At 37.8% G+C, this 24,740-nt stretch overlaps 1 protein-coding gene across 3 annotated transcripts in view; it reads right to left on the bottom strand.

The window, feature by feature from the left end:
- Window positions 1-24,740, bottom strand: part of RAPGEF4 (Rap guanine nucleotide exchange factor 4) — a 350,706-nt gene that overhangs the window by 290,227 nt on the left and 35,739 nt on the right. For all 3 annotated transcript variants that reach the window (XM_069068411.1, XM_069068412.1, XM_069068413.1), the window contains exon 2: window positions 9,248-9,390. In XM_069068411.1, the coding sequence (XP_068924512.1) occupies window positions 9,248-9,390 (143 nt within the window). The remainder of the gene's footprint in view (window positions 1-9,247; window positions 9,391-24,740) is intronic.

Here is a 24,740-nt window from a genome sequence, read left to right as displayed (position 1 = left end):
TCACACACCTAGTATTTGAGACTAGAATCCAACCAAGATTTCCTGACTCCAAGTTCAGGGTTCTTTCTACCATACTCGTGCTACAATGCATTTAAAGCAATATTCATTCATTCATTCATTCATATAATAGTGATTTATTAAGAAGCACCTACTATGTACAGGATACTGTGCTAGACTATGGGGGATAGAAAAATAAATAAGGCATAATTCTTGCCTTCAGAAAGTTGATAATACAGTAATATACTCTCCAGTCCTGCATCTCACCTCATATGCTGTTCAATAAACCACCCCACTAAAATAGTCAAATATATGCTCCTTGGGGGAAAAAAATGCTGTTGTACTCAGTCATTACTTTGTTTGTTGTTATGTAGTTAATAGGCTAATTTAACAAATAACTATATAAGGAGATTCTTATTTTTGACCTCATTCTCTCTTTCACTTGGGATGTCATAGAAATTAGAGTTAGACAATAGAATCCCTATCACCTTACACCTATTTAAGACAATATTTCTGAACTATTCCAAAGAATTAGTACCTAGGGGTGGAGGTGGGTCTGCTAAAATACCTGATGCAAAAAACCTCTACAAAATAAAGGTATCTTTTAAAATAGCTATGCTAGATAAGGAGGTGGGGAAAAGAAGCTGATATTTTATATTCAATTCAGAGTTTCTGGCAGAGAAGTTAATGACAATCACATAGCAATTCCATAAAAAACTAAATATTCTTTTTAGTTCATCAGTCAAAGTTTTTGGATGGCATGACTAATATGTAGGCGATTGTATAGAATGCATACGCCATTATTCCATATGTAGATTTAAAAACTGAGACTCAGAGAGATTAGATGGATCATACAGCTATTCAGTGTTTAAAGATGATTTGAACCCAGCCCTTCTGATTCTAAGTCTAGTACTCTTCCTCTATGAGAAAGGCAAGAAAAGGAAAAGTTCATAATATAAGCTCTTCATTTTTCAGAAGCAAAGTCTCTTCATCTGTCCCAAATAAATTTAAGCTATTTTTACACAGCATAGTCAACATTCCTTTCCATCAAATGTACCATTATTTTACTGTTAAGTGTTGGAAGGGTTAATCAAACTTTTGTGCAAATGTTAAACAAAAGGGAAAAAATGGTTAAAAAAAATCTCTCTTCACAGCTGGCCTATCCCCTTTTGCTGGTTGTCATCATTACAAATTAAGTCTTCTTTTTAAAAGGCCTTTTATAGGGAAAATCTCAGAAAATATCAAAATAGTTCATCTTCATCCCACCTATCTACAATAGGCTGACATACTTTCACTTTTCTAAAAAGAGAAAAAGACTGAGTAATTGAGCAGTTGCTCTCCTAAATCAACATCACATCACATGCAAAAAACCCAAACCAGATCCAAGTGATCACTATTAGACATTATCTCCATTTGTATTCACCAATCCCAACTTTTTACCTATTCTTTTAGATGACGTCATCTCATACTGGCTATAGTTTTTCTCCCCCCCCCCCCAAAAAAAAACCTCTCTCATCTATGGTCTCATTTTTTTTTCATGACAATCCTACAATAAAACAGCTATTAGTTGTCTTTGTCTTATTGAGAGGGAAATGGCACTGTGAGGTTGAGTGCTTTGCCTAAAGTCATTCAGCTAGTTATTACTTGAACTGGGATTACGACATATTCCAAAACTGAGGCTCTTGCCATGAGACCACACTGCTTCCAATGATCTTGTCCATTCTTCATCCTAGTGGTGGCATCAGTACTTATGAGAGACTGATTTGGAACCTTTAGTTTAAGGTTCTCTGCTGCAGACAGGTTATTTTTTTTTATCATACTAATGCCCAGTAAGGTAAAAAATAATCTTTTGAAAATTAATTTGTAATCAAATATATACCATTCAATTAAGCTCTGGAGTCAATTTTACTCATAAGAATCACTGGCATCTTGATGAGTATGTACCTATCATATACTTAGCCAAGAAAGGTTCACCATTTCATGAGTCATCATGGGTAAAAATTATAGGATCAAAGACTCATTAGTTCTAAAGTTGGAAGGAACATCGGTAGTTTTCTAGTCCAATTCTTTCATTTTACAGATGAGGAAACTGAGGTCCATCCAGGAAAGTTAAGTGATTTGTCCAAGGTCATATAGGTCATAAGCATTAGAGGGAGGATTTGAAGCTGTGTACTATTGTAACTCCAGAACTGATATTCTTTCTACTATATTTGGACCTAAATTTCATATTAAGGTTTGCTCATCTCATTAGTCATTTAATGGGATCCCATTTCCTTTAAGAGAATAATCTTCAAAATAGCAGCAACAAACATAATTATTTTGCTGATATTTGTCCAACAATCCATACTTATGTAAGCATTGAGTTGAAACCACTTCACCCCATTTAAGCGAGAACATGTCTCAATAAATCAATTAATCCAAAAATTTTGGACTAGGTAAGTGCACAAAGTCTTTGAAAGCCATTAGATGAAGTGAAATTATATCAGACAAGATCTTATCCAATTGAATGGGAGATTTCATCACATCCGCTGAATCCTGTATATAAATATTAAGCTAGGTAAAAGGAAGAAGAATTCCAGAAATTCAAGTATGTGACTTTCCAGCACACCTTCAAGACACAAAGCTGTGGTAGAAAAAAGAGATAATGAAGAGGATTGTATATGTAGAGCACAAAAGTATCTCAGAGCAGAAGATCCAAGCTGTGCGAAGTCCCAAGAAATGGGCAGTTCTTTCTCTAATTTCCCTTCCTAGTGCTTGTTTTTTCAAAGACACTATAATATAATCTATATTTCATTACCCAAACATTTCCAGTAAATTTCAACACCACCCACCAAATCCAGGAGTCAACTAGAAGATACACACACACACACACACACATACACACACACACACACATATAAATGTAAAGTGCAGAAATATCAACCTCTGTTGAAATGTCAAGAATTTTTCTAACTGGGAATTTGGAATGATTATGACTAAACTCAAAGTGTCTGTCTAAAACATACTCCTTAAAACCAAAGAGGAAGGAATCAGGTGAACTTCGGTGTCATTATATTTCTCCTTGGGTTTAAAATTAGCTAATTATTGTATTTCACTTACAAGTATAGAAATCCAGCCTGGGAGAATGAGAAGCCCATGAAAGAGAATGCTCTAATGTTCTAGATGGAGCTATTGGGTAAAGAAGTGGCACTGTAATTATCTGACAATATTTAGTATAACTAAGCAAAACATATCTTGAAAAGAATTTATTAAATTGAACATCCTACACACTTACTACTTAGAGTTTATGCTAGAACTAATATTGGAAGAGTACCATTAATCTTACAGTCCAAAGCTGTTAAATCCTCAAGATATTGACCACCTCTGGATGCTAAGTGCTCCTCCACACACCTGTGTGTCATCTGCTCTATACAGAAGATTTTCAGGGACCCCTTTCTGAGAGTCAAAGAAAAGAAAATATATGAACACAAAACCTATTTCTCATGTTCTTTCTATTAAGTCTGCAAAAGCCAAAGCTTTTTGATGGAGGAATTTTGGTAGTGGAATGAAGTAGGAAACATTTCTTTTTCATTTTGTGGAGTGGGGTGGTGACAATACAATATTTATTATTAACATTAGTCTTGGAGACATAAATTAATTATAAACAAACAAGAAGAAATTCACTCCAAAGCCTGTAAAAATGAGGATAATAACAGCATGTACTTTGCAAAATTGTCATGTGGATTAAATAAGATAATATTTGTGAAGTGCTTAATACAATGCCTAGCACACAAGTTGTTGTTCAGTCATTTTCAGTCTCTTTGTGACCCCTTTTGAAGTTTTCTTGTCAAAGATATTAGAGTGGTTTACCAGTTTCTTCTCTAGCATATTTTTTCAGATGAGGAAAGTGAGGCAAACAGGGTGAAGTGACTTGCCCAGGATCACACAGCTATTAAGTGTCTGGGGCTAGATTTGAACACGATAAAATGAGTCTTCCTGATTCTAGGCCCCGTGCTCTGTGCACCTAGCTTCCCTGGCATGTAGTAGCTGCTTAAGAAATACTTGCTCCCAACCCTTAAATTTTAAATGACAACCAAGTAGAGAACTCTATTTAGACAAAAATCTTTACTAGTTTGTACAATTCTATTGAAATGGGTTTGTTCTAAAGTTTAGGATTTTGTTGAATAGTTAGTGAGGTCCCTTGGGAGAAGGGACCAGCTCTTTGGGGTAGACTGGCCTTTGCTTCACTTTCTGGTGTCAATATTGACTTTTCAAAAGAAATGACAGCAATGTGTACTTCCATTCCTTCTATCACATTCATCTCATTGATGATATTCTTGTCACTATCTTCTGTCCCACTGCTTTCTGCTACTGGAAGTTTCCATTAAAGTCAACTCATCAACTAGAGAAGGGGGTCCTTGGGAAATTCACTACTTCCTTGAACACAGTTGTGTGTGAATCTGTTGTTGATGAGACAGCCACCACAAGAACCAACAGGATGAAAACAATGAGGTCATGGTGCAGAGTAGGGTTGTTAAAATAGAGAATGAGAAGATGAGGTTTCTCTGTGTCGCTCTTTCTTTTCAAGGGAATCTAAGACCATTCTACTACCTTTTGGGGAAAATGTTTGTCAATGGGGCGGCCAGGTGGCTCAGCAAGTAAGAACACTGGCTCCAGTGTCGGGATGACCTGGGGATCAAATCTGGGCTCAGATACTCAGCACCACACCCAGAAATAACTGGCCGTGTAACCTTGAGCAAGTTACTTAACCCCGACTGCTTAAAAAAAAAAAAAAAGAAAAGAAAATGTTTGTCAAATTAATGCCTAGTAACTAACCATTGTACTTCCTTTATTCACTCTCTTAATACCCAAAATTACTTTAGTTATTCCTAGTGGCCCTGCCCTACCAGTACAATGAAGTCTCATATTTTTTTAATTTCATTTCTAATTCTATTCTATAATGCAAAAATTATTCGTAGGAAATGAAAATTTACTTAAATGCTCTGAAAGATTCTATAGTTAAAAGAAAATATGAAAAGTGAAATTTGAAGATAGACATTAACAATGTGTTCAGAAACTCATCTCTCTCCCTTTTAAAATGATTTATTGGTTACATTTTGAGTTCTGAAGTATCTCCCTCCTTTTCCCTACCCCATCCCACACTAGAGTAGACCAATATTTGACACAGATCTATATGTAAAACCATATATTACATAGATAGATAGATAGATAGATAGATAGATAGATAGATAGATAGATAGATCCATATATCAGTTCTTTCTCTGGAAGTGGATAGAATCTTCCTTAATAAGTCCTTTATAGTTGATCTGAATATGTTCATATCACTCAGAATAGTTTAGTCATTCACAGTTATTATTCAAACATGATTTCTATTACTGTTCCCTTGGTTCTGCTCATTTCACTCATTATTTCATGCATGTCTTTTTATGTTTTTCTAAAATCAACTTGCTCATCATTTCTTATAGCACAGTAATTTTCCTTCACAATCATATACCACAACTTGTTCAGCCATTTCCCAATTGATAGGTATCCCCTCAGTTTCCAATTCTTTGCCACCACAAAGAGAGCTGTTATAAATATTGCAGAACATATAGGCTGTTTTCCTTTTTCCCTGATCACCTTCAGACCTAATAATTGCTGGGTCAAAGGGTAGACATAGTTTTACACTTCCTTGGACATAATTCCAGATTGCTCTCTAAAATGGTTGTATTGGCTCACAACTCCACCAACAATGTATCAGTGTCCCAATTTTTCCACATCCCCTCCAACATTTGTGATTTTCTCCTATCATTTTAGCCAATCTGATAAGTATCAAACAGTACCTGAAAGTTGCTTCAATTTGCATTTCTGTAATCAATAATGATTTAGAACATTTTTATATGATTATATATAGCTTTGATTTCTTCATCCAAAAACTGTCTGTTCATATCCTTTGATAATTTATCAGTTGGGGAATGGCTCATATTCTTATAAATTTTACAAAGTTCTCTATATATTTAAGATATTTGGCCTTTATTTGAAACTGTCTATAAATTTTTTTCTACATTTTCTGTTTTCCTTCTAATCTTGGCTACATTTGTTTTATTTATATAAATATATAATAAATTTATTTTATTTAATGTAATCAAAATTATTTCTTTTACACATCACAATGCTATGTATTTCTTGTTTATTCAAAAATTCTCCTCCTATCCATAAATCTAGTAGGTATGTTCCATAGATATGTTCCATGTTCTTCTAATTTACTTATGATATCTCTCTTTATGTTTAGATCATGTATCCATTGGGATCTTATCTTGGTAAATGATGTAAGATATGCAATGTTGTCAGTTGGATTAAATAAGATAATATTTGTGAAGTGCTTAACACAATGCCTAGCACACAGTTGTTGTTATTCAGTCATTTAGTGTAAGGTCTGGTACTGCTAAACTACTTCCTTTAGATGTTTTTCTTTTATTAATTCCTTTTATATTCTTGAGCTTTTGGTCTTCCAAATTAGTTTTGTTATTATTTTTCTAACTTGATAAAATATATTTTTGGTAATTTGATTGGGATGGGGCTAAATAAGTAGATTAGTTTAGGCCAAATTGTCATTTTTATTATATCAGCACAGTCCACCCATGAACAATTAATCTTTTTCTAATTATTTAAAACTGTCTTTATTTGAATAAAAGTGTTTCACAAATTATGTTCATATAGCTCCTGGGTTGTCTTGGCAGATATGTTCCCAGGTATTTCATATTGTCTATGGTCATTTTTAATGAAATATCCCTTACTGGCTATAAAAAAGTGCATACCCTTTGATCCAGCAATACCACTTCTAGGCTATATCCCAAAAAGATCATAGAAGTGGGAAAAGAACCTGTATGAACAAAAATATTTTTAGCAGCTCTTTTTGTGGTGGCAAAGAATTGGAAATCAAGAGGATGCTCATCATTTGGGGAATGGCTAAACAAGTTGTGGTATATGAATGTAATGGAATACTATTGTGTTATAAGAAATGAGGAGCAGACTTCATAATAACCTGGAGAGACTTATATAAACTGATGCTAAGTGAGGAGAGCAGAACCAGGAGAACTTTGTATACTATTACAGACACATCATATATGTGATGAGTAACTTTGATAGACTGGGTTCCTCTCAGCAATACAAGGTTAGGAAGACAACTACGAAAACTAATAATGGAAAGGGATATCCACATCCAGAGAAAGAACTACAGAGTCTGAATGCAGATTGAAGCAAACTACTTGCTCCCTTTCTTCTTGTTTTGTTTTGTTTCTTCTTTCTCACTGATCACTCCATTGGTTATAATCCTTCTTTACAACTTAACTAATGTTTAATGTGAAGGTATTTGTAGAACCTATATCTGATTACATGCCACCATGGAGGGGGGGACAAAAGAGGAGAGAGGAGGGGAAATTTGAAATTCAAGGGATTGTGGAACTGAATGTTGTGAACTAAAAGTAAATAAATACATTTTTTAAAAAGAGAGATATCCCTTACTATTTCTTCTTGCAGGGCTTTGTTGGTGATATATAGCAATGCTTGTGGGTTTCTTTTTTATCCTGCTACTTTGCTGAAATTATTCTTTTAATTAACTTTTTAGTTGAATCTCTAGAATTTTCCAAGTATTCCATTATATCATCTGCAAAAAGAGAGAATTCCATTACCTCAATACCCATTCTGATTCCTTCAATTTCTTTTTCTTCACTAATTGCTATTGCTATTGCACTTCTAGCTGAAACTAGAAAAATATTGGGGGTAATGGGCATCCTTATTTCACTCTTGATCTTACTGGGAAAGCTTATAGCTTATTCCCAGTACAGGTAATGCATCCTGATGGCTTTAGATAGATTCTTCTTATCATTTTAAGGGAAAAATCATATATAACTATGCTTTTGGATGTTTTTTTTAATGGGAATAAGTGTTGAATTTTATCAAAAGTTTTTCTGAGTCTATTTATATAATCATGTGGTTTTTGTTATTTTTGTTCTTGATATAATCAATTATACTGATAGTTCTTGTATTCAACCAGTCCCACATTCTTGGTATAAATCCCATTTGATCATGATATATAGTCTTTGTGATATATTGCTAGCTCCTAGCTAGGATTTTATTTGGGATTTTTACATCAATATTCATTAGTGAAATTGGTCTATAATTTTCTTTGATTTTTCTCTTCCTGATTTTGGTATCAGTACTATATTTGTTTCTTAAAAGGAGATTGGTAGGATACTTTCTTTGCCTATTATTCCAAATAATTTATTTTATATTAGAATTAGTTGATCTGTAAGTGTTTGGCAGAATTCATTGCAAATCCATCTAGTCCTGATGCTTTTTTCTCAAAAAGCTCATTAATGACCCATTTAATTTCTTTTTCTAAAATAATTTTATTTAGATATTCTATTTCCTCTTCTGTTTATCTGGCCAGTTTATTTTTTTTAGGCATTCTTACATTTCACTTAAATTGATAAATTTATTGGCAAAATAACTCCTAACAACTACTTTAATTTCATCTTTATTAGATGGGTCTTTCTGACTTCAGGCCCAGTACTCTATCCACTACACCACCTAGCTACCCATATTTTTATATTTACATTTTAACATAGGTATTTTTGGCTTTCATAACACTTCAAATGAAAACACTGCAGTTACCTTGTCATTTTACCCAGATCTCCCTTAAATCTTTCTTTACACTGAAAGTGAAAAACAATTTCTCAAATTAATTAAAAGTATTGGCATTAATTGAGTTGTCTCTTTTTCTAACTAAGTTTCTCTCATGTTGGCCCATGCCTTTTTTTGGGTTGGGAGAGGAGCTATGTGTGTACATTTAAAAATAAGTCTGAACATATGTCTTCCCTACCAGCTATTTCTAAGATGAAAGCAAAAGTCAACAGAAAAAAAAATTCTTATTAGCAAAGAAGCTTCCCAAAGCAAACATAAAAAGATGCCAAAATATTAATCAAAAGACCAGAGTAGGTGGTGATATTGACCAAAGATTTCAAAATTAGCTCTCCCCTAACTTCATCCTCAATATTAAGTTTAAATACTTAAAGCTAAACCATAAGCTACAAGTCACCTCAAGATAAAACAAGTTTGATTGGAATTACTGATGCCCCTGACTTTCTGCCTAGATCTAGCACCTTAGAAAAGAACATTTGGATTTATCAGATTTGTTACTTATCCCCCGAGGACAATCTCAAGATAAAGACAATGGAAACTAATATCCCACTGAAGTTAAATTTCTTACATGTTATTCCTTTTTCCAGATTTTCATAATAACCACACAAACAGATCTGATGAAGAAGATTTGGGTGAAATTTCTCAAAAGCTTTAACTTCTTTAAGTCGTGTGAAAATAATATCCACATCTTCACTGGATCGTTCCAAAGGTCTGTAAGAAAAGAAGGCACACCAGTTTCAGGAAGGGGGTTATCCTAAAAGACAGCCAGTAGCTAGTATATCATTTACTTCTGGTTTTAAATTTTCATTTACCACCAAGTTCTTAAAGTAATGGTAACTTAAAGCAAGCTCTCATTGGGGTCCTGAAGTAAACTCTTTAAGCTTTGTAATATAGCATCTTCTGAAATAGGTATTAGTGTGAATTTAGAACACTTACAAACTCCTAGTTGTTCAAGAATGAGTCTACAAGACAGGATATAACAAAAATGCAGCCACGATAATAATGATGCTTTAATTTGTATCCATTAACTCCAAAAAAGAAAAAAGAAATTTACACAATAAGTTTGTTGTATATTTAAAAGGAATAGCAAGTTGTACATAGTATTATAGTTTCATATGCAATCATCTTTTTATTATACTATGTTATGGAAATGCTTGTTTTAGTCCACAAATTAAAAAATAAAAATAATTTTAAACATTGTATCCATTAACAATATTTGCCAATTGTTAATTAGTTAAAAGTTTGATTTATTTAACAGAAAATACATAATTGAATGAAAGAACATACTGAGTATGTCTCCTTGACAGTTATTAATGCCTAGGAGAAACTACACCGTTCAGGCCACCAGGACGCAGGACATGAACAATCACATGGACATTTATTTGAATCGATGGCATAGTACTTAGAAGGTATTAAAATTGCCTCAAGAGGACCCATTTTGGCAACATTTCTCCCCTGATCCTTAAATACTGGGACCTAATTATAGTTGAGTAGATGTTCAGGGTATTGCTTTATTTTAAGTTTCAGTGGAGCCTGTCAAGTCAAATAGAACTTAATGAACACCTATTATGTGCCAGCACCTGTGATAAGCCCTGGGGATACAAGGAACGGGAATAAAACAGACCCTGCTTTCAAGAAGCTCACAGTTTAAATGGAGGTGGAGGGAGGAGAAGAGAGGTACAATATGCAAATAATTATGTACATGTAAAATATATTGAGACTAAACCAAGAGAAGATTCAGAGGGAAGGCACTAAGATTAAAAAGAACAGGAAAAGGGTTCTTGTAAAAGGTTGGACTTTAGATGAGACTTGTAGGAATCCAGTGAAATTAGGGGGCAGAGAGGAAAAAGGAAAGATTTCCAGGCTGGGGAATGGACAGCCAGTGCAAATGCCCAGAGTTAGGAGTTGGAGCAAGTACAAGGAAGAGCCAAGAGGCTCAAGTCACTAGATTATAGAGTATGTTGAGGGGAGTAAGGAATAGAGACTGGAAAGTTAGGAAGGGGCCAGGTTTTGAAAGGTTTTAAGAGACAAAGAGAAGATTTTATATTTAATCCTGGAGGTGCATAAGAGGTCATTATGAATAAGCCTAATGAGTCTTGACCTAGAAGTCTTGAGAATTTTGTTTTGTTGGGAAAGGCTCATCCACAGCTTGATAAGATAAAGGGGATCATTTACAGGGGAGGTTGGTCTCTGCTGCATGAAGTTAATCATATTGATGTTTTGAAAAGGTATGACTCTTAAAGTATGACCTTTGGAACCAAGAAGCTATGGGAGTGTCTGACAATGAATGCATAAAATCACTGAACAGTCTGTGGCGTTAGGAAAGGACAGCATGAATGCTGTAAAGTGTGTTTAAGGTCCAGCCTTGGAACAGGAAGACCTGAAGTCAATTCCTGACTCTGACACAGGAGCAAATTGACCATGTGAAAGTCCCTTAATCTCTGTGTCCCAGACAATTCTTTCAAACTTTAAATTATTGACAATCATATGTCATAGGGAGTTCCTCACACCATTGAAATCATGGGTGCAGACCAAAAATTCAAAAGATATACTTTTAAGTTGTCATTTTGTATTTAATGTTACAGATGAGTTTGCTACTAATTTTGTATTTAATTTAGATTAATTTAATTTAATGTCATTTTGTATTTAATGTTACAGATGAGTTTGCTACTAATTTTCTATATTCACTTTGAGGGATAATGTGGTGTAGGGAGTGGATGGTGAGACTTAAGAGTTCGAGACCTGGAATCAGGCTGATATGGATTTAAATGCTACTTCTGACTCTTACTAGCTATATGACCACTGGCTGTAAGACTTACAGACAGAATCCTGTGCTCACTATGGGTGTTTCCACACTGAGGAAATCACAGGTCCTTGATTTTGATGCAACATTTTCTAAGGGATGATATCCTTGAGAATAGCCATCCAGAAATAGATAATCTATCTAGATGCCAATTGGCGTTTTCTCTTCCTGTCTTTAACTGTTATCTACCATTGTTTAACTCAACCTTTGTTCTCCCTTTCAACTTAATAACCAGTGATTTGATTCACCCTGTACCCTTTCTTAAATGCAATTTAAGATATACAGCATGTACAGCTCTGGGGCTTTAAGCATCAGGGTAGTTTGGCTTCCAAGAGTTCAGAGGTAGATTCTTTGCTTTGCTTTTACTGTATCAGCAGAAACCTTTGACTGCCTACTTAGAGCTCACAAAGGAAGCACAGAGTTGCCTTCTAAGCTCTCCCAATTAGCTCTCTGGATGTTTCCATAGGTTCCTTCAGTCTTTCCTGTATCAAAGGAAAAGGAGAAAGGGAAACATCAAAAGCCAACTTTTCCTAGTTAATTCCTTCTGGTCACTGCCCCTTTCACTGGCTCTGGTAACTACTGTAGGGTCCCTTAAGTGTTTTGCTTTTTACTTCAGCCTGATATTCCATCCACTTTTTAGACAGAATATAGCAGTTTTAGGCAATACTACAAAGTAATTTCTTCACAACTGCTTATCTGCAATGCCTCAGTTCAAATTCTACCTCATTGATGAAATTTCTTTTGTCATTGATCTTTACCTTCACCAAAGTTCAATAGTATTTGGTCAAATAATTGTTCATTATGGTATGTTCATTTTCTTTTGGCATCTCTAAATACTTGGAAGATGAAGACTATCATAGAATAATGGTATGTGAGAATTGTATGGGAGCATTTAAGAGTTGAAAGAAAGTCTGAGGGGCAGCCAGGTAGCACAGCGAGTAAGAGCACCGGCTCCAGTGTTGAGAAGACCTGGAGATCGAATCCCGGGCTCAGACACTTAGCACCCACCCAGAAACACCTGGCCGTGTAACCTTGAGCAAATTACTTAACCCCAATTGCTTAGGGGCAGCCAGGTGGCTCAGTGAGTAAGAGCACCAGCTCCAGTGTTCAGGATGACCTGGATCAAATCCAGGTTCAGATACTCAGCACCACACCCAGAAATAACTGGCCGTGTAACCTTGAGCAAGTTACTTAACCCAGATTTCTTTAAAAAAAAAGAAAAAAGAAAGTCTGAAATGTTAGGAGTTGGGTTTCAAGAGGCATGCCTTTTCCTGGTTCTGCCTAGAAAGCCAGTGTATTCCCTCCTCCACACAATCATGCTTAAAGTACTTGAATAAAGCTATTTTGTCCCCACAGAGCCTACTATTCTTCTCTAGGCTAAACATGTCCATTTCCTTCAACTTATCCTATATGTCATGGACTCCTCCATTCTGCTTGCCCTTCTCTGGACACTCTAGATTATCACAAGATCATAGATATAGAGTTGAAAGGGACCTCAGAGGCTACCAAGCCCAACCCCCCAATTTTGTAGATGAGGGAACTAAGGCACAGAGCACTTTAGTGTCTTGCTCAGGGTCACAGAGCTAGTAAATATCCATGGCAGGATTTGAATGCAGATCTTCCTGACTCCAAGGCCAGCACTGTATCATTTCCCACATAGTTGCACTACTGGTTTTCATCATGTTCTTTGGAATTATCCTCCTACAAGAGTGCATCAAAGATGAAACTCATACTTTCTCAGTATCCCCTGCCCCTCCCATCAGTTTGTTACCCAGCATAGCCTGACCTAATAGTATAGAGATCATATAATCATAAGACATAGAGCTGGAAAGAACACCGGAGGGCAATTATAATATATGTTATGTACAGCAGGTTTGATATAACTATAGTAATGTACTTAGGGACAACGTACCTGACCAATTGCTTCACATCATATAAAGCAATGATGTGACAAATTATATATCACAACCACCAACCTGCATAACTGCCAAAAATCAAACAAGCAGTTAAGAGCTTACTATGTGCCAGGCACTGTGCTAAATGCTAGAGATACAAAGATAGGAAAAAATAGACTCTGGCCACGATGAGCTCACAGTCTAATGGGGAAAAAACACATATAACTATGCACAAACAAGATGTTTAAACAGGACAAATTAGACATAATCTCAGAGGGAAGACACTAGGGTTGAGGACTGGGACAGATTTTTTTTACAGGAGGCTGAACTTTAGCTGAGAACTGAGAAAGCCAGGGAAGCCACGAGGTGGAGATGAGGAGGTAGAGCATTCCAGGTATGGTGTACAGCTAATGAAAATACTCTGCGTTCAAAGATAGTGTATCTTGTGCAAGGAACAGCAAGGAGATCAATGTTACTGGCTCTTAGAGTACATGGGGAGGGGAGTGGGAGAAGGCTGAAGGAGAGGAGAGGGAATAAGCATAAGAAGACTAGAAAGGTAGGAAAAGGACAGGTTACAAAGGCTTTAAAAGGCAGTCCTGAAGTAATAGGGAGCCCCTGGAGCTTACTGAATGAGGGAAGGGAGGACATGATCAGACCTATACTTTGGGGAACTCAATTTCAAAGCTAAGTGGAGCATTCACTCCACTTTGCATCTGCTGTCCTGCCTGGACTCCATGGAACAAGATTCTTCTCCCAGGATAAGCTCATCACTTCTAAATTTACCACCACGTTGCTAACTCAAGCCTTGATTGACACTTCCTCCCTCAGCCTCCTCTCCCTTCTTATTGCCTCGCTTCAATTCCATGAAAACATGCCCTGGCTCCAGGTAACCCCTGATTTCCCCTTTCCCACCTCCTTTTGTGTGTTATTTCCCCATTTAGAATATAAGCTCCTTAAGGGCAGTGACTGTCTTTTCATTAATTGTATCCCTGTTACTTAGCACAGTGCCTGACATATCGTAATATAATAAATATAATAATAAACATCTATTGTATTAGATTAGATGGACTGAAAGGAACAGAGATTTGAGGCAGGGAAACAAATCAGCAGGTATTGCCATAGTCTAGGGAAGAAATGATGTGGGCTTGCACTAAGATGGAGGCAGTGTCAAAAGACTGAAGGGGGGTACATGTAAGAGATGTTACAAAACTAGAAATGACACAATTTGACAACTGATTGGATATGGGGGATGAAAGAGAATGAGGAGTTGAGGTTGTAAACCTGGGTGATTGGGAGGACAGTAGTACCCAACAATAATAGGGAAGTTTGAAAGTGGGGAAACTTTGGGTAGAAAGATAATAAGTTCAGTTTTGAATATGATGAGGTTAAGATGTCCGTAAGACACCCAGCTACAGAAGTCCAATTGGCTGTCAGAGACGTGGGGCTGGAACTCAATAGAGAAGTTTAGGGTAGACAAATAGAAGTGGGAATCGTCTACATAAGAGAATCCAGGGAATCCATGGAAGCTGATGTGATCACCAAGTGCAATAGGAAAAAAGGAGATGAGAAGAGGGCCCAGGACAGAACCTTAGGTGATCTGAATGAAGATACAGCAAAGGAGACAGTCAGACAGGCTGGAAGAGAACCAGGAGAGGCCAGGGTCTTGAAGACCTAGAGAGAAGAGGGTGATCAACAGTGTCAAAGGCTACAGATAGGTCAAGGAGATTAAGAAAAGGTCATTAGATTTGGCAATTAAGAAATAATTAGTAAGTTTAGAGAGAGTGGTTTCCGTAGACTGATAAGGTCAGAGAGCCAGACTGCAAAGAGTTAAGAAGAGAGGAAGCAGAGATATGAATTGCAGATTGCATTCTTTAGAAGCTTGTCCAAAAAATAGAGAAGAGATAGGATAATAGTTAGCAGGGGTGGAAACATCAGATAAGTGTTGGGTTTTTTTTTTGTTTGTTTGTTTTTTCAGGATGGGGGAAATGCAGCCAGGTTTGTAGCCTATAGGGAAGTCTCTAGTAGACAGGAAGACATCGAAGTGAAAAAGGAGAGATGATAGAGGGGACAATTGTCAAAAAAAGTAGAATGGAATGGAAACACTTGTCCATATAGAGGGGTTTCCCTTGGCATGGTAGATGGCCCTTGAATGCCAGATAAAAGAACCTGAACTTTACTGTAAGGGAAATAGGGGGCCACTGAAAACTAGTCAGCAGAGAGACAACCTTACCAGATCTAAACACAAATTATTCTGGGGTAAATGATAGATCATAATAGGGGAGAGAATAGAGGTGGGAAATAGGCCATAATAATAGTTAAGGCAGAAATTAATAAGGATCTTTGCTAGGGTGGTGGCCTACAAGGTTACATTTGCTCTGACCTTGGAGATATCTCCCTCTACTCTACATATTCTTAATCTGAGTTCACAGACTTCCAAGGGGTCTGTGGATAGATTTCAGGGAGTCTATGAATTTGGATGGGAAAGAAATACACTATCTTTATTTTCCCCTAACCTTTGGTTTCCTTTGTAATTCTGTGTGTTTTAGTTTATGCATTTAAAATATCATTCTATAAGGAGTCTGAACTTTACCAGACTGACAAAAAGTCCTTGAAATAAAAAAAAAAGATTAAGAATTCCTGTGCATACTTTGTGAGCATTCCCAATAATACTTCATTTGGGACTTTGATTACATCTCTTTTGTATGGCATGCAGAAGAGCAGCTTTATCCTAGGTGCTTGTTGCCCTGAAAGGGAAAGCAATTTAGTCTTAGCTACTGTAGATCTAGCCTCTCACATGGACCTGATTTTGGGGGAACTGATGGATCTGATGGGGAACTAAGGTGAACACTAACTAGAGACCAGAAATGAAAGACCAGAGCTGAGAAATCGACGACCCCAGAGAACAGGCAGGGAAGCCCAGCCTGTTCATCTATGCTCATCTTCTCAGGGAACTTCTTGGCCCCAGAGATGGCAACAGTGGAGAAGAAATGAAAGAATTTCAGGAGGAGGAACCACTCATCAGAGGTGTTCTGGACTCTCACAGAGAAGCAGAAGAGTCCCACTCGAGTTTAGAAACTTCAAATAAAAGAGAAACAACAGGGGCCCCCAAAGCTAAAAGAACAAGAGTGCTAATATAGAGAAGCAAACCTACACCTTGCCCTCCACATGGGTTATGGTCATCTCACAGGGTCAATGAGCAGGGAGTCGTCTCTCAATCTAAATACACCTTCCTTCCAGGTAACACTCAAGGCAAGGTGGTGCCATAAATCTGAAGGACTATAAAGGATCCTGGGGCAAGGTGGGACTAACCAGAAGGAAAGAAAATTATTTTGCTTATTTCATTCATTATTATTATTTTAGTCTTTATTATTATTTATTCACTCATTATTCCATTTGACAACCATCTATTAAGTTCCTGTAGTGTGCCAAGCACTATGCTAAGCCCTGGGGATATGAAGACAAAATTAAACAATCTCTGATTCTTTTGAGTTTTTTGCATTTTTCTGTAGGATGGGAAAAAAGGCTGTCTATAAGTAGAGATATGCTAGGAAAATGTTTAACAATTGGTTCTCTAAACCAAAAAAAAAAAAATTGTATGAATGACACCCTTCTAAGTTTAATCTGCAGTATTAACATTTTCTTAAGTTTTATTAACTTATTAATATTAACATCAGTTTCTTAAGTCTAAAAATCAACAAACCAATAAATCAAGCAAACTTGGGTGATTTCTGAGGTGTGAATGCTCACATTAAAAATGTAGGAAGACCTGGTTCATCCTAACTCTAGTGTACATTTGGTCTAAGGGCCCTTTGACAAAACTTTTTGATTTAATGTAGACTTAAACCAAGTTCTGAGATTCCCAGAATACCATTAGGCAGGGTCACAAATCAAAAACTAATTTGTGGGAAATTCCCGTCTGATCAATGAAAACCCAGAGTCAAGGTTCTGTGCCATGAGTTATAAGTATAACACGGGAGAATGTAATGGGGATGAAAGATGCAGGTAAAGTATTCCAGGAAAATTTGAGATAATTTTCAGTTTGGAAATTGTATTAAAGAATAAATTTGTTTTATTTAGTGAAGAAAGCATAGGTTAGCAACTCTCCCACTCATCTTCATTGAAAGTGATAATTTATATAGATTTTAAATTTCTGAAAATAGTGAACCTATGTCAAAACAGAATAAATGTAAAATAAATACATTGGGCAACTAGTTGGCACCATCAATAGAGTTCTGGGACTGGAGTCAGAAAGACCTGAGTTCATATGTGGCCTCAGACACTACGTCCTAGCTGTGTGACCTTGGACAAGTCACTTCACCCCATTTGCCTCTGTTTCCTCATCTATAAAAAGAGCTGGAGAAGGAAATAGCTAACCACTCCAGTATCTTTGTCAAGAAAATGCCAAATAGGGTCATGAAGAGTAGGACATGACTGAAATGATTGAACAACAAAATAAATAGAAGGTACTTTTGAGAGGGAAGGCACTAGCTGGGTAGGGAGAGGGGCATAGAGGGGAGATTAGGCAAGGGGAAAGGGAAGACTCACAGACAATGAAATATAAGCCGAGTCTTAAAGAAAATAAGAGATTCTACAATGCAAATGAAGAAGGGAATACATTCCAAGCATGAGAGATGGCAGCTGGTGCTAAGGCACTGAGATGGGAAATGGAATGTCATATGTGATATACAGCAGGAAGTCCAGTTTGGCTGGACTATGGGGTGGGGGAAGGAGAGTAATGTATAATCAGACTGGAGAGGGAGGTTGGATTCTTTGAGGTGTTCAGCTTTTCAAAGATATTAATTAGATAGCATGCAATAATTAGGATGCTGACACACACAAAAATGGGGCCTTTGGTATGGGGAGTCAGGAATATTAAGTGCTATTCTTGCCTCTCCCTCTAAATCACCATGTGTCCTTAAGTAGGTCTCTTATCAAAGACTCAAGCATGTTCATCTGAAATATCTAGGTAATAACACTGATCACTTGATCAGGGTGTTATGAAGAGTTAAGAATTTTTAAAGAACTTTGAAACCACAAAGCAGTTAAATATTGAAAATATGTCAAAATATGGGGCGGCCAGGTAGCACAGCGAGTAAGAGCACTGGCTCCAGGGTCGGGATGACCTGGAGATCGAATCCCGGGCTCAGACACTTAGCACCCACCCAGAAACACCTGGCCGTGTAACCTTGAGCAAGTTACTTAACCCCAATTGCTTAGGGGCGGCCAGGTAGCTCAGCGAGTAAGAGCACCGGCTCCAGTGTCGGGATGACCTGGATCAAATCTGGGCTCAGATACTCAGCACCACACCCAGAAATAACTGGCCTTGTAACCTTGAGCAAGTTACTTAACCCCGATTGCTTAGGGGCGGCCAGGTGGCTCAGCGAGTAAGAGCACCGGCTCCAGTGTCAGGATGACCTGGGGATCAACTCCGGGCTCAGATACTCAGCACCACACCCAGAAATAACTGGCTGTAATAAGAATGTAAATTTTAAAGATCTTCCCTGCCCCTAGGCTAATGTGCACCTGAAGCCTGGGGTGGGAGGCTTGTTTTTCAGTAGATACTTTTTGATTGGCCAGTGGGTCAATAAGGTTGTTACATTCTCTGAGCCAGGAGAAGGCTATATAAGCCCTGATGTGTAGCTTTGTTTTGGGACTCACTTTGAGAAGTATTCTGTGATTTGATCTGAATTCTGGGAAGCCGTTGTTGAGAGTCCCCCGGCTTTGAAAAACCCAGAATGTGGAAACCCAGATGTTGACTGGGTATGGATGTAATGGTTGGACAATTTGGAAATCTGTCTACTTGATGTTTCTGTCTTGATAATTATGCCTGTATACTTTGAGGTTCAGGGTGCTGACCTTTTCACCTGAACAAGGTAAACGATATATGTCTGACTGATTAAAGTAAGCTTGTTAACCCATTTTGAGTTGCTTTCCTTTAACAAAGCAGATCCAAGAACCTGTGTGAGCAGGCACCTTGGGGACACTGGGGTGCTTGCTGCTACACTGGCCTTGTAACCTTGAGCAAGTTACTTAAACCCGATTGCTTTAAAAAAAAAAAAAAAGAAAATATGTCAAAATATTAATGGCTTAGAACACATCATTAAGTAATCAGTCTTCTAACATTGTTCTGAATGGCTTCGATAATTAGGTGAATTCACATTATAATTAAGTAGGTTTTGAATATCCATAGATGTCATGAATATGTGGTAAATTAAATTACAGGTTTATCAAGGATTTTGCTTTCTTAAAGATCTCCTTTGAAAGTTTAGAGCTGCCTTACAGTTAAGTGAAAATCAGCCTGGTACAATGTAGAATTTTCACTGTCCTTCCCCACCGCCTTCCTCCCCCCCACTTAATAACAATGAATCTTAAGGCTATGCATGTTCACTACATTAATATTGTATTAAAAACATAGGTTGTTTTCAATCATTAATAGTGTGCTTACTTTTAGGCTGGCCTTAATTTCTTCCCAAAGCTTGGTGCTGTTGTACTATGCTAATTTACATGAAGGTTTAGAGTTTGTCAATGTTTTTAAAATGATAGGATTAGTACAATTCAGCCTTTACCTTTCATCTTTTATCATGTATCTTCTACCTTCTACCTAAACCCCAAATGGAAAGGTTTCACCACCTTAAGAGATCCCATAGGAGCTGAGCAGACTTTCCTATGTCCTGTACAAATATTATGTCCATCAAAAGCTCCACTTAAAAGGACTTTTTCTAGTCATCAGGTAGCTTAGTAAGTCAAATGGTAATAATAAGTATGAACATTCTAAGCATCATATTTACCAAAGAGTCATGAGCTATACACTGTTAACACGGCCCCAAAAGAGAAGGAGTAAGGTCACAATGTATCCTATGGAGGGTTTGGCTGGGAAACCAACAACTCAATGGAGAAAACAACTTGTATAGTATTACTCTTCGGTAAATATTATGAGGTGGTACAGTGGATAAAGTGCCAGGTCTGGATTCAGGAAGGCCCCAGTTTTCATGCCTCAGACACCTACTAGTTGTGTGACCCTGGACAAATCACTTAACTTCTGTTGGCCTCAGTTTCCTCACCTATAAAATGTGGATAATAATAGCACCTGCCTCCTAGGATTGTTGTGAGGATCAAACGAGATGATAATTCCAAAGCATTTAGCACAGAGTCTGACACATAATCAGCACTATATAAATGTCAACTGTCATTGTTATTGTTGTTGTTCTTACTATTGCAGAGAGACCGTTCCAAAGTGGATCAGATTCATTATGTTCAAGGCCCAATGGAATAGGCAGACTGCAGAAATATAGAACAAAAATAGAATTTTAAAGGATAATCTAAAGCCATTATAAGTAAAGAAATGGTAAGAGGGAACCTATATGTGCTCAATTCAAGTCCTCAAAACCAAATGACCTAGGTTTTAGAGTACTAAAAGAATTTACTTAGGGAACTGGTTATATACAAGATAAATAGGAAATAATCAACAGAGGGAAAACACTAGAATAAAAAGGGACTGGGAAAAACTTCTGTAGTATGTGAGATTTTAGTTGGGACTTGAGGAATCCAAGCGGTGGAGATGAGGAAGAAGAGCAGCCCAGGTATGGGAGAAAGGCAGAGAAAATGCCTAGAATCGAGAGATAGTGTCTTGTTTGTGAAACAGCCAGGAGGACAGGACCATTGGAACAAAGAGTATTTGGAAATAAATAAGACATGAGAAGACTGGATAGGTAGGAAGGGACCATATTGTAAAGGGATTTAAAGACCAAACAGAGCATTTTGTATTTGATCCCTAAAGTGACCGGAGATTACTGAGTAGGAGGCTGACATGGTCTGACCAGCACTTTAGGAAACACTTTGGTATCTGAACAGAAGGAAAATGAACTGGAATGAGGAGAGACCTGAGACAGGCAGACCCAGCAGCAGGCTACTGCAATAGTCTAGGTATGAGGAGATGCATGCCTGTACTGGGGTGATGGCAGTTTCAGAGGAAAGAAGTGAATATAATTGGGAGATGTTGTAAAAATGAAATCGACAGACCTTGACAACATATTGGATGGCGGGGTGGGGATGGGGAGATAAGAGGTAGTGAGGAGTTGAAGATAACACCTGAGTTTTGAGCCTGGGGAACTGTCCTCAGTAGTAATAGGGAAGTTTGAAAGAGAGGAAGGTCTGGTGGAAAGATAATGAGTTCTGCTTAGGACATGTTGAGTTTAAGATGTTTACTGAACAGCGGGGTAGGCTTCTGGAAATGGAAGACTGAAGGCATACTGAGAGGTAAAGAGATAAGTAAATTTGAGAATCACCAGCACAGAAATGATAATTAAATCCCTGGTAGCTGATGATATCACCAAGTGAAATAAGGAAGGAAAAGAGAAGAGGGTTCAATGTGGAGCCCTGGAGACAATCAAGATTAGTGGGCATGACCTGGATGAAAATTCAGTGAAGGAGACTGAGAAGGAGCAATCATACAGGCAGGAAGAGAACCAGGAGGGAACAGCGTCCCAAAATACCTAGAGAAAAGAAAGTATTCAGGAGAAGAGGGTGATCAACATTATCAAAGGCTGCAAAGAGATTTTTTAAAATGGGGATTGAGAAAAGGTCATGAGATTTGGCAATAGAGTAGTTTCAGTAGAATGAAGAGGTTAGAAACCAGACTGCAGAGAATTAAAAAGAGAGTGAGAGAGGAGAAAATAGAGGCAACTATCGTAGATGGTTTTCTCAAGTTTAGTTACAAGGGGAAGAATAGGTATGGGATGACAACTGGGATGGAAGTATCAAATGAAGGTTTTTGGAGGATGAGAGACACGGGTATATCTGTGGGCAGTAGGGAAGCATCAAGTTAATAAGGAGAGTTTGCAGATAAGTGAGAGGGAATGATAAAGGAGAGATATGGGAGAAATATGCAGAGGGGTTTGCCTTGGCAAGGAGTAGGGTATAGGGTTAACAGAATATAAGATCTTCCCTGTCCATTAATAGACCTATGTGACCACATGTGTTCCCCTTTTTCCTTGGAACAAGTGGCCATGTTCCCGGATCTAAAGGTACACAGGTATTTCAACCATGGATGTCTTGCTGCTTTGAGCTCCAGTCCACTTCACAGCTGTGACACATCCTGAGTCACATAGAGCCCATTTTCAGGGAGATTTATATTGCCTTGGGGGAGAAGCTTGTTTAGGGGGAAGTTTGCTTATGAGGAAGCTTGCTTGCAGGAAGGCTTTCACCTCTTTTGATACTAAGCCAATTAGGCACTGAGTCACATGGGTTGTGATGTCTTCTGGCTCTGAGTCTATTAGTCAAAACTATATTCTGGAAGTTCAGTACTTTGCTTTGGGGCTCACTCATGAGAAGAATGTTCACTTGAGGTCTTTGTGATTTGGCCAGACAAGACTCTGGGTAGCTGTTGTTAAGGGGTTCCCTCCACTTTGTGAACCCCAATGTTGGTGCTCCCTGGTCTGGTGATAATGTATCTATTACTTTGTTTAGACAGTTAGAGCCCTGTCTGTTGGATTCTTTCTTGGATACTCAATTCTTTCTACTTACATGTCTGCATTGTTTAATTAAAGTAAGATTGTTGACCCCTTTGAAGCTATGTTTCCTTTAGAAAAGCATATCAAAAAACCTGTGCTAGCAGCCCTTCTGTGTGCTGGTGTTATTGGTCTTGCATCTCCACAGCAGCTGCAAGTATCATTAATGATACACAGGGTCACCTTTTCTTGTGAGAAAGGGGTAAGGGAGGAGATAGTGGCAGAAGGTATCTGATTGGTACAAGGAGAAACAATTATTCTAAGGAGAAACAGTATAGCTTAATAATCAAAGCATTTATATAGTGCTTTAAGGTTTTCCAAGCACTTTACATATATTATCTCAATTTGACTCTCACAACAACTCTATGAAGTAGATACTATTATTATATCCATTTTACAGGTGAGGAAACTGAAGCAAGAGAGGTAAGTCACTTACCTATAGTCAAACAGTTAGTAAGTAGCTGAGGCAGAATTCAACCTTGTATCTTCCCAGCTTTATCCACTGCACTACCTATTTGCCTTTGAAGGGTATAAAGACTGTCCTTGGAGTAAGGAAGACCCGGGTTCCAGTTTTGTCTCTTATACACTTCAGCTGTGTAACTCTAGGAAAGTCACTTAACCTCTCAGTGCCCTCTAGACAACCTAGTCTTCTAGGCTGCAGAGCATGTGCTATATTGGAAAAGAAAGATCCCTCACCTGGTGGGAGTTCTCTATATCAACAAAGTCACAGGATCATTCTAAAGGGAAAAAATCTAATAATTGTTTGAGACCATGGACTCTGAATCAGCATCTTACACAGAGAGTTTAAAGAATACTCAGTATTGAGTGGAGCAGAACCAGGAGAACATTGCACACAGTAACAGCCACAAAGTGCCATGACTGATTTTGATGAACTTAGCCCTTCTCAGCAATGCAAGGACCTAAAAGAATTCCAAAGGACACATGATGGAAAATGCCAGCCACATACAGAGAAAGAACTATGGAGTCAGAACACAGAACGAAACAGACTATTTCCTTTTTTGTTTTGTTTTATTTTGTTTTTTTTTTCTTTCTTACGATCTTCCCCATTTGTTATAATTCATGACTAATGTGAAAATGTGTTTAATAGGAATGCATGTGTAGAGCTCATATCAGATTGCAAGCTGTCTTGGGGAGGGAGAAGAAAATTCACAACTTATGGAAGTGAAGCTAAAAATTAAAAATAAAAATTAATTTAAAAAAAGAATATTCAGTATTAGCCTGGAGCATTCTGCTGGCTTCTGTGGTCTTCCAGGTTGAAAGTGGCTGGTGATTTACAACACTTGGCTACCCAGTTGAAAAATTGTGGCTCAACCTATAAAGGAGAGGCTTTCTAGCAACTGCTCACCAGTTGATGGCAGCAGAGAGCATCTGTTGGCTCTGAAGAGTGCTAGCTGAAAGTTAGCAGGGCGTAGGACAGTTAGGTGGTACAGTGGATAGGGTGCTGGGCTTGGAGTCAGGAAAACTCATCAAGTCTGACTCCAAGCCCAGCACCCTATCCACTGTACCACCTAACTGTCCTACGCCCTGCTAACTTTCAGCTAGCACTCTTCAAGTCTGGCCTAAGATACTCACTAGCTCTGTGACCCTGGGCAAGTCATTTAACCCTCCCTGCCTCAGTTTCCCCACCTGGAGAAGGCACCCCAAACTGAACTGAGCAGACAATAACAGAGAATACCTCAGTGACCATTAAACTAATGAAGACACAAAGTAAGGAAGAATGTGACGACATTGGCAGAAGACAACAGCAGCTCTGAGATATGAATGGCCTTGATCATTATGTGCATAGACTTCCCAGTGGTATGCTGTAGCCGTATATGTGTGCCTCCTGTCATTCTC

Source organism: Petaurus breviceps, unplaced genomic scaffold, assembly GCF_028583685.1.
Source record: "Petaurus breviceps papuanus isolate PSGF00001 unplaced genomic scaffold, PetGlider_PUasm1.0 90763, whole genome shotgun sequence".
Taxonomy (NCBI): Eukaryota; Metazoa; Chordata; class Mammalia; order Diprotodontia; family Petauridae; genus Petaurus; species Petaurus breviceps.
The sequence above is the reverse complement of the archived record's forward strand: the minus strand, read 5'-3'. Positions and strand labels throughout refer to the sequence as shown.